This window comes from Gekko japonicus, unplaced genomic scaffold (assembly GCF_001447785.1).
Source record: "Gekko japonicus isolate JY-2015 unplaced genomic scaffold, Gekko_japonicus_V1.1 scaffold1403, whole genome shotgun sequence".
Classification (NCBI taxonomy): domain Eukaryota; kingdom Metazoa; phylum Chordata; class Lepidosauria; order Squamata; family Gekkonidae; genus Gekko; species Gekko japonicus.
The window spans coordinates 64,398-75,521 of NW_015174317.1; the positions used below are offsets into that span (position 1 = coordinate 64,398).

General features: G+C 42.6%; 1 protein-coding gene across 1 annotated transcript; it reads left to right on the forward strand.

The window, feature by feature from the left end:
• The first annotated feature begins 1,548 nt into the window (after positions 1-1,548).
• Positions 1,549-9,780, forward strand: N4BP2L1 (NEDD4 binding protein 2-like 1). Its single transcript, XM_015424195.1, has 6 exons — positions 1,549-1,641; positions 2,064-2,110; positions 4,474-4,598; positions 6,242-6,330; positions 8,727-8,803; positions 9,430-9,780. Exons 1-6 carry the CDS (start codon positions 1,549-1,551, stop codon positions 9,674-9,676), a joined length of 678 nt encoding a protein of 225 aa, XP_015279681.1. The 3' UTR covers positions 9,677-9,780.
• Positions 9,781-11,124: the final 1,344 nt, after the last annotated feature.

Here is an 11,124-nt window from a genome sequence, read left to right on the forward strand (position 1 = left end):
ACAGAGTTTAGCATAGACTACCAGAGATTACAAAAATAACAAAGGCTAGGGCTGTTTGCCTTAACTAAACATTAATGATTCATAGTTACCACGTCAGGAGTATTCCTCAGTCCAAGATAGTCCCAGTACCAAGGGATTTTGAAGGGAAATCCCATTTTTGCACACCATGTGCTCCAAGTCACAAAGCAACTCTTTGTCTCTCAAGAGGCAGCATTTTCAGGTGCAATAAAACAAACTGACAGAGGAGGAAGGGAGAGCTAAGCAAGAGAGCTCACTCCGGCCAATTGTTGGTTGCCATAGCTGCATGTGGGGATAGGCTAGAAGTTTGGAGGCCCCTCCTGCAGTCACATGACCCAGCTTCCAGCTTCTCCATGGTGTACGTGACATGCTGCATGTGGGCCAGAAAGTGGAGCCATGAGGTCTGGCGTTTGGCATGAAAGTGTGAAAGAATGTGGGTTTATGGCATGGCTATTGAGGCCATGTGGCCCCCACCATTTGGCTTGCAACAGGAAACAAGCCACAGCATGTTATCAAAAGACATCACTGGAGAAGGCATGTAGATATAGAAAGCAGAAAGCAATTTTTCTATACACTTAATTTATATTTAATTTAATTTTATGTTTAATTTTAGCTGCAAAATCTAATGACAACTTGGCATTTTGGCAGTTATTCATATGGGCACTAGAATGTATGGCAGTATTCCCTTCTGTTTTCACCCAGAGTTCTGAGAGTCATATTTTTAAAACCTGTTTGCTCCTTCAAGTGTTTTTACTTCTGAGATACTTGAACCCGATGTCTCTCTTCCTGACTGGCCCAGAGTGACCTCAAGTTGGTGGCTTGATCCGCCTCTGGTCAGAAAAGGTCCCCGGAGCAGATCCTGTCCTAAACAAATTATTCAAATCAAATCCATCTTGGTGGGCAGAGTTCCTAGCTCCACTACACCATGCTGGCAGGTATAACTCATTGGAAAATAAAGCTAGGAGATTCAAAATTGGCCACCAGTTTCAGGATGATTGTGGAAGTTCCATTGCTGAAATTGAAAGGCACGGGAAAATCCTAAACAAGGTGAGACAAACCAGCACCACCTATAGGCGTAATCTTCGTGGGGGCGGCAGGTCTTCAGCCCCCGCCGAAATTTTCAGGAAGCTGCTCAGCCTCCCCCGGGAGCCACCCTTGCTCCTAGCAAAGCAATGCCTTTGGCCCAGCCCCAGCCCCCCCCCCGGGAAATTGGAAAGTCTACACCCACATGTTTGAACACTGGTCACTAACCCTATAATAGGAAGGGAGCGGTGGCGCAGGGAGTAACAACACCTGCCTTAACATCTAGCGAACAGCCTATAAGGCTGTTCGAGACCCACCGCGGCCGGGGTGAGCACCCAGCCCTAGTCCCAGCTCCCGCCTACCCAGCGGTTCGAAAGCAATAACAGCAAGCGAGTAGATGAATGGGTACCTGCCTTAGATGGCAGGGAGCACCCTCCTCCATTGTGAGGTGTAGTGGGAACACTAACAGCAGTGGTGCAGCGAGCAGCGGCGGTGGAGCGACGAGTGATGGTGGCAACGAGTGAAGTGGCGAGTGAAAGCAGCAAGAAGGCGCAACATCATCAGCAGTGGACCGGGCGACGGCAGAGGCGGAGCCAGAAGGTGCGAGGATGCAGAGGCGTAGGCGCGGCGGAGCCTAATGGACAGAGCCGGAGCCACGCCGATGCGATCTGTGCGACAGATGGGCCCGCCGGGAAAAAGCTGACTCCGAAGACCACTTGAAGAAGGAGATGAGAGAAGCCGAGCCGAAGCCAAAGCCGAGCTGAAGGAACAAGTGAATCCCACCACCGGGTGCCGAGTCCCCACCCCTGACCATATGTATGCCCATAGATAGGGATAATGAAATATGTAAGCCGCTCAGAGACCCCTTGGGGGGTTCAAGCGGGGTATAATTGTGGAAGCAAACCGAGATGTTCTTGGTTTCTGTTACTAGAGAAGAGGAGACCTCAGGAACAATATTTGTTGTTGTTCAGTCCCACAGTCGAGTCCGACTCTTCGCGACCCCATGGACCACATCTCGCCAGGCCCTCCTGTCTTCCACCTCCTCTGGAGTTTGTTTGCTCAGTTTCAGGTTCGTTGCATCGATAACACTGTCTAACCATCTCATCCTTTGCTGTCCCCTTCTTCTTTGATCTTCAGTAACAGGGTCTTCTCCAGTGAGTGCTCCCTTCTCATTAGTATTTGAGTTTCTCAAGTATTTGAGCTTCAGCTTCAGTATCTGGCCTTCCAGGGAATAGTTAGGGTTGATTTCTTTTAGGATCGACTGTTTTGATCTCTTTGCAGTCCAAGGGACTCTCCAGAGTCTTCTCCAGCACCATAATGAATCATATAGGCATAATTTAGCAAAAACCAAGTACTTTAAGTTCTCCTTTTAGTTCCTCTGGAAGTGTCAAGGTTTTGCTAGAACTGAAGCTTAGTTTAAACTGCACTTTGTTTTTGATGGATATGTTTACAGTCTGGCTTGAATATTCCCCACCTTCCTTTGCACAGCACACTGATTGGAATTCTGCTAACTCCAATTTGTCAATATAGGCACCATAGCAAATTATGTTTCTTTTCCAGTCTGGGAAGATGCAAACATCATTCTAAGGTATCTACATTAGGACAGCATGCTAAATTAAAGTTTAGTGAAAAGGTCCAGGTTTAGTCTTGGCTTGTTGTGTCAGGGTGTGTGTGCATGTGAGCTGCTGTCAGGAAAAAACTGATTTGTTTGTTGACTTCCCAGTTGAGCTTCATTTTCTGAAGTATGGCTAAATCATGCCTCATGAACTGGCATGGCTTAAAGGGAAAAGAATGATAAAAGGCGGTTATATAGTAATGCATTTTCTTCTGCAAGGTGCTGAGAAATTTTATGTTATTTAACAGATTCACAGATTAATTAAGAAAGAGAGGTACTAAATAAAAGACATGTAATATTTAGGCATTAATGAGTCTAATCATATAGAGCTGTATTTTGTATGGCAGGTAGAAGTTCTAGCTCTTTTAGCATTATTTTATTTATTTTGGTATTTTATTTATTTGTATATCCTGCCCTCCCTGCCAAGGCAGGCTGAGGGCCTTGGCTCAGGACGGCTTACATAAAACGTTTTAGATCACTAAAACACAAGGTTAGATAAAACCACAACCATGCAATTATAAAACAACAGCGTAAAGTGCTAGTGCTATTTGTGGCCTATGGGGGGCAGTAGCAGAGTCTAACATTGACATGTTAATGATGATGTTAGTTTGGGGCCTGGTGGAAGAGCTCCATCTTGCAGGCCCTGCGGAACTGTAAAAGGTCCTGCAGGGCCCTGATGTCATCTGGGAGCTTGTTCCACCAGTGTACGGCTGCCACTAAAAAGACCCTGGCCCTCATCACAGCCAGCCTGGCTTCTCTAGGACCCGGGAGGGCCAGACAATTTTGGGACCCTGATCGTAGTGCTCTCTGGGGAACGTGGAGAAAGGCAGTCCCTTAGGTATGTAGGCTCCTGACCATATAGGACTTTAAAGGTAAGAACCAGCACCTTGAACCCAATTCGGTATGCTATAGGCAGCCAGTGCAGTGCTTTTAGCGCAGGTTGGATGTGCTCCCGCATAGGGAGACCCAACAACAGCCTGGCCGCTGCATTCTGCACCAGCTGCAGCTTCCAGATTTGGGACAAGGGCAGCCCCATGTAGAAAGCATTACAGTAATCCAATCTCGAGGTGAGAATTGCATGGATCACTGTTGCCTAATTGTTGCGTTCGAGGAAGGGAACCAACTGCCTGATCAGCCGGAGATGATAAAAGGCTGACTTTGCAGTGGCTGCTACCTAGGCTTCCATCGTTAAGGAGGCATCCAGGAGCACTCCCAAACTCCTGAACTCCAGCACTGGCACCAATGGTTCCCCATCAAAGGTCAGGAGTGGAATCCCTAACCCTCAGGCCACTCTGACTTAGGCACAGGACCTCCATCTTCATTGGATTCAATTTCAGTTGACTCAGTCTAAGCCAACCAGCCATGGCTTTCAGCATCAGGTCCAAATCTTCCAGACTAGAGTTGGACTGGCTGTCCAACAACAGATAGAGCTGGGTATTGTCCGCGTATTGGTGACAACCCAGCCCATAGCTCCGGGCAATTTGGGCAAGGGGGCGCATATAGATGTTCAGTAACATCGGGGAAAGCACCGCTCCTTGGGGCACTCTGCAAACTAGTGGGTGCCTTCGGGCACAGATTTGGCCATGTTGAGAATTAGATATACTGATGTTAACATCTGATGCTTTCAAAGAAGAAAGTGGGGAAAGGATCTCAGTACAGCCAAATATCATAAGAGTGCATTCCATCCCCTTTTGTACTGAGAAATTCCAATACAGATAATTGTATACAAAAGTGTTTTCACTGTACTTTCACAAGTACTTTCACTAAAGGGTTTCGATAACTCACGACTTCTCCTTGTGGGTTTTTTGTCTCTTCAGGCAACTGAAGCGTGAATTTCCCAGTGCCGTGATTTTCAGCACTGATGACTATTTCACAGAGGATGGCACGTACATATTTGATCCTGATTGCCTGGAAGATGCCCACAGGTGGAACCAGAAAAGAGGTAAGTAGATCCCTTCTTAGCAGTTGTGATTTGAACTTTGTCTTATACTGTTATACTTTTGTGGATTAATTCAGCGGTTACATTTTATACATGACACCTGCTCTTCTGTACCTTGGACACAGGCTCGGTACACAAAGGTAAAGCCAGAAGTAGCCCATAGTATACAAATGTCTATTTATTCTGCTTTTGTACTATTCATAAATATAAACATAGAACTGCAGAGTTGATTAAAACACTACTAATATTGGTTGCCATCCCCTTTTAACATCTGTTGCTGTTGCAAATGGCTGATATTGCAAGGTGTTTGATGTTCTGTGAGGCGTTTTTAAATACTAGATCTTGCTGTTTTCATTGACCTCTGTGCTGCTGTTTGTTTTGTTTTATGCTAGAAATTGCCTCCAGTGATTTATTTAGAGTGTGTGGAATAGGAATTTTAAAATAAATATTAAGAATTTAGTTACTACAGTCTTATAAGATGGGGAGGGAATTGTGAAAGCTAATAGTTGAAGGGTTTAAACGAAGTATCAGCTTTTGGAGCATGCATGCAAAAGAGCCCCTATCAACCATAAAATAATTATTTGTATAGTCTGTGCCCTCAATTTACATTGCTGTTGAATCCTAAAAGGCAGATGTATCCCCATTGCCCCCAAATAAACTGCAGCTTTTGTTTACATACTCTGTTTGTTTCCCAATAAGCTTCCTTCTCTTTATCTTTTTTTCTGGTAGAAATTACATTACCTGGCATAGCCACAGAAAGCCTGTGCTAACCTTATTGAAGCTCATCAAATAACTCCCAAATGCCTACTGAAAAGGATCGTGGGAAGTAGTGGGCACGAATGAGAAGGGGCAAAAAAATCCCTCAAATCCCACTTCTGCTACAGTCCATGGTAATTTGGGATTAATTCACAAACCGCTTAAAGTAGAGATGGCCAACTGAGTACCCAGTTTGTTTCTGACAAACCTGCCAAATTGTAATCAATATGTTATTAGAAACTTTCCACACATCTGCTCACATCAGGAAAATATTGTTTCCAGAAGTTGCATCTGTCTCTTGCATTTTCCTGTAGCCCAGGCACAAATTGACAAGCTGCTAGTAGCAGCAGCTTTAATCTGGAGCCCTAATGACGGGAAGGGTGGGCAGTTGGTATGGAAAAATAGACTCCAACACTTTGGACCATTGCTTCGAGATGGACATGGTGTGAAATTTGCATATGCTTTCCACAGTTTGGGGGTGATAAAACTTTTACCCAGATCAATCAGTGTCTGCTATCCTTTCCTTATTTGGAATGGACTGGCTCATATCAGTTTTTATGCTGGTGCAAGACAGAAGAGGATCTTTAATGTCCCCCCGAAGGGTTACTCTTGGAATCGTGGGACCCTGATAACTTCATCTTGTGCAAGTGGAAAATCTTGAAGGATGCAGCCCATATGCAGTATTAACATGGATGAAAACTATGAAAACCGAAAATAAGACACAGCCAGCACATAACAGGAATAAACCAGACTCTTTCTAAAGACTGTCTCACCACCTTTGCAACACAACGAGATTACCAGGGGCTTATTTAGAACAGCTATATAGATACAGGCTGACTGGTTCCACCAATTGTTTGGTCTTTTAAAACATTTACATTATTATGTTACAGCACGTAAAGCAATGAAGAATGGAAAATCCCCCGTTATTATTGATAATACCAACATCCACGCTTGGGAAATGAAGCCATATGTGATAATGGTAGGGAAAATTGTGCCCTCTTGTCATTCTTAATGTTTAGCCATAAGAGATGAACAAATACCATTCATAGCTATTGAGGGAAGCAGAAGAGCTGCAGGAACCTGCTACAGATTTAAACATATCTCAAACCTTAGAACTTCTGTAGGAGAAAAAATATTTTGTCCAGGAGCAGAAAGGCTCCAGCTGAGTTGGGTTTCCTACCCAGTTAAAACCTCAGCTCCTTCTTTGTTTATTATGGTAAACTTTGTTGGCAGCACATTTTAGTGATAAAACATTTCTGATTTTCAGAAGCTACAAATAATTCTAAAGGCATGTATCTGTACATTAATCCATTGATATGTACATGCAAAAAAGTACTGGTAATGTTCTGAGTAGGGGTGGGCACGGACTGGACCACGGACCAATTTTTTTCATGAACCAGAGCCCAGTTCATGGTCCATGAGCCCTCTCCATGCACCTGCCGACACAGACCTCCTACAACCATGCCAGGAGGTCCATAGGTCCGTGTGGCTTGCAAAAGCCATTTAAAGGGAATGTGTTCCCTTTAAATGGCTTTTGCAAAAACACATGGTCTGCAAGTGAAGGCCGAGCAGCAAGTTCACCCACTTCTGGGTGGGTGAACTTGCTGCTCAGCCTTCTCACATACAGGGCGACTTTGCAAAATGTGTGGCATGCGATCGAAGGCCGATCAGCAAGTTCGCACTCAGCCTGCACTCGAACACCACACATTTTGCAAAGCTGCCCCACATGTGAGTGAAGGCTGAACAGTGACTTCACCCACCCGGAAGTAGTTGAACTCGCCACTTGACCTTCACTTGTGCACTGGGCTGCTTTGCAAAAGTCCAAACAGACCATGGCTCGGTCCCTTAATGTGGAGTTTCATGGTCCTGGGGTCCTTAAATGCCATGGACCCACAGACTGTCATTTTTCTGGACCGTGCCCATCCCTAATTCTGAGATTCCACGTTGCTTTTTATACCATAATCTATACCAATGAATAGCACACAACCCGAATTTCTGTTTCTGAGAGCCAGTTTAGTGTAATGGTTAGAGTGCTGGACTATAATCTGGAAGAGCCAGGTTCAAAACACCACTGCCATGGAAACTTGGTAGGTAACCTAGAGCCAGTCACACTCAGCAGAACCTGCCCTCACAGGGTTGGCATGAGGATAAAAGGGAGGAGAGTAGAACAGTGTACCTTGGCCTGGCTTCCCACTGGGGAGAAAGACCTAGTGTAAATGAAGTAAATGATCTGTAAATTGCCTTACATTGATTCTGACCATTGGTCCATCTAGCCTGACGTGGTTTACTCTGAGTAGCCACAGTCATCCAAGCTATAGCTCTTTCTCAGTCTTGCCACCCAAGTCCCATTTTTAGCTGAAGGGATCAAATGGAGGACTTTATGCAAACAAAAGCAGGCGGTCTGCTTCTGAGATATGAGCCCTGCTTCAGTGTATGAAGAAATCATTCCGTTTTGAAAGACTGCTTGCCTCCATACAGCTAATTTTTATTTTTTGAAATGAGCATACTATTGTAATCAGTTGCAAAGGGATACAGAAGTCTTTCTCGCAGGCACTACCAGGGCTGTGAGCCCAGTGTTCACACCACAGTTGGAGGACACTATCTGAATACAGGGCTTTCTTCAGCTAAAATATGGAGGTGAATTGTGACTGGCATAGGAACCTGATTGAACAGTGCCCATGCCATTATTTGTGGTGAGATATCTTTTTTACGTTCTCATGCATATATAATTTTTGATATTTCAGAAGCAGGAAAAGTCACTAATAAATTTGATCTGATTCTAGAATTTCTAGATCAGTCTGCTAACTCCCCTGCATCTCTCCTATGCTCGATGGCAGTTGTGACTGCTTTAATATTTTAACAGGGCATTTTTTGAGAGCAGAGTTTATAGTGTGTTGCATGTCTAACAGGCTTTGCCGCTTTTTGTGGAGAATAAACATTTTTTTTTTGTCAGAAGTTGGCTACTTGTTTAGAATAATTTTCTAATTTACCATATTGATTAGAAATCTTGTAAAGCTAAAGATGTAGAAATAACAAGAGCCAGTAGTTTTGGAAACTGTCAAATGGCACACCAAATGTATTGTTCTAATGGTGTAGCCTGTATTATTCTGGATTGTGGTTTTGTTTCAGCTTTAGCGTGGTTTAAAGTAAGATTATTTAGACACCTACAAATAGTAAGTAATAGAAAGTCATTAAGGGCCCTTTGCCACTGTTTAGTTCTATAATTGTGAATAGCTGGGCCACAACAGCATAGGTGAGCAATCTCCTGATTCCCCACCACAACGGTGGTGGAAAAAATAATATGGAAAGTGCTATACAATACAATGAATAACTTTTTAAATAATGCAGACTACAAATTGCATTTTTTCACATCAGGCACTTGAAAACAACTATGAAGTTATATTTCGAGAGCCAGATACACGCTGGAAATTCAATGTTCGTGAACTAACAAGGTATGTTTTCTGCCATAAATGATCAAATTATTTGAATGAGATGTAAAAATACATGTTGCTACATGGACATATTTAAAATATATTTTACTTTTCATTTGTTTTTTACTTATTTGTAAATCTTCATGAAATCCTTAACATCTCACGCTATTTGAACACAAATTAAATGTACATTAATAGTTAATATAATGACATGAAAAATTGTCAGAAATCCAGGGACAGGCTGAACACTGTATCACTGAATTACTTATTCAGCACACTACTGAAAGAAGAAAAATGTAAGTCTTATAGTCCATAAAATTCCTACAGGAAATTTCATTCTGTGCTGCCTTAAGTTATGGAAGCAAAGCAGTCTATACTTAAATCATATTGGTCTGGATCCTACAATTCACATGCTCTGCAAGGCGGCTTACATAAAAGATAAAAACACATAAATAACAATTGTAAGAATCATAAAACCGTCTAAAACAACTCATTATCACAGAGTGCCTCACATCCAACTCACTTCCAGCCTCACATCCAATTCATTGTTTGTCCAGTTAACTTAGGGAGAGGTAAGACCCAGATTGCATGAATTGACTAGGGAACTGAATAGATGTTTACTCTTCTTTTTTCAACTCATTGTACAGACACAATAGCCATGGTGTTCCAAGAGAAACAATAAAGCGGATGAAAGAGCAGTATGAACATGATGTTACATTTCAAATTGTGCTTCATTGTGAAGAACCAGGTAGACATGTCAACCGGTCCCATGGCACTCGCAACACCGGAGACTTTTCCAATCCAAGTTCAGCATTCTCCAACAGAAGAGCTCACACCCACTCCACAAATGAAATATCATATAGTAGGAGACGTGATTTCCACAGCGTCTTTTAGCATTTTTACCAAGGTGTATATGATTTCATTTTATGTTTTTAGCAATTTTTACTCTTTTTACTGATACAATGTACAAATATAAATCAGGGCAATAAATATCTTTACCAGGAATCAATGTTACTTCAGATGTCTTAAAATTGCTAGTTTTTAAAAATCAATGTGACAGAATGAGTGAATCTGCTTACATTTCTGTATCCAATTTCTTACATTCTATAAGATTTGTGTGTTTTGTGTATTTTTAGCATTGTGTTTTACAAATTTTACACAAGCTGTGACCTTTTCATTGTTTTTCCTTACATGACTGTGTTTACTATTTTAAAATAATTAAGGGACCCGATAATATTAAGTCTTCTGAACAGTACACAGACTTCAGAAAAATATGCAAGCATAAGGAAAAATTCCAGAAATCACTCTGGGGTAGTAATTGGCTTTGTAACTGTTTAGTTAGCTCTGATAAAGGACCAAAAATCCTTTCAAAGTCTTGACAATTTTTAAGGTCTAAATTTTAACACTGGTATTAAACTGAATAGAATTATCAAAATTTAGGAATTACTTTGGGTAATACTTATTCCGTTGAATCCATAACCCACTGAAAGATTACTAGGGAAGACCACAAAAGTGGGACAGGGCATTAATCAGATGTTTTAGATATAATTAAATGAAACCAATAATGTTAAAATTAGCAGAGTTGCTAAATTGGTGTCAGACCGCAGGCTGTCAATATATCTAATCCGCAACATGGCCAGAACTGTGGATACTTAAAGCCAGAGACTGAAGTAATGAACAGATATCTTTCTCCAAAGTTGAAAAAGCCCCAGATTTGCAGGAAAATCTGAAAAAAGTACATAATAGAAGCATTACCTGCATCTTTAAGCTCAGCAGCTGGGGTGGCCATTGCTAGACAATGGCAACAGTATTGCCAGCCTTCAAGCCTTAGTTTCTGTCAGTCCAAGGCAGGGAGAGGAGACAAGGCCCTTTCCAGGGCTTTGAGGGAGGACTCACTGGGGCTAGGCCTGACAGCAAGCCACCAAGTGACTTGTTACCACCCAACATGCATCACCTGGACCCATCTTCTTGCTACTGTTGAACAGCAGCCAGTCACAAAAGCCAGTGTGATGTAGTGGTTATTTTCAGACTAGGCTCTGGGGAATACAGGTTCAAATCCCCAATCTGCCATGAAAGCTCACTTGGTGACCGTGGGCCAGTTACACATTCTCAGCCTAACCTACCTCTCAGGGTGGTTGCGAGTATAAAATGGGGGAGAGGAGAATGACGTAAGCTACCTTGGGTCTCCATTGTAGAGAAAGGTAGGGTATAAATGAAGTAAATAATAAATATAGCTGAAGATAAAATGTTGGTGGGAGTGTGGGAAGGAAAAGGAAGCAGGAAAAGGTGAGAATATGGGGCTTGCCTGAAGGAAGGAAAGAGGAAATAGTGTGAAGCAGGGG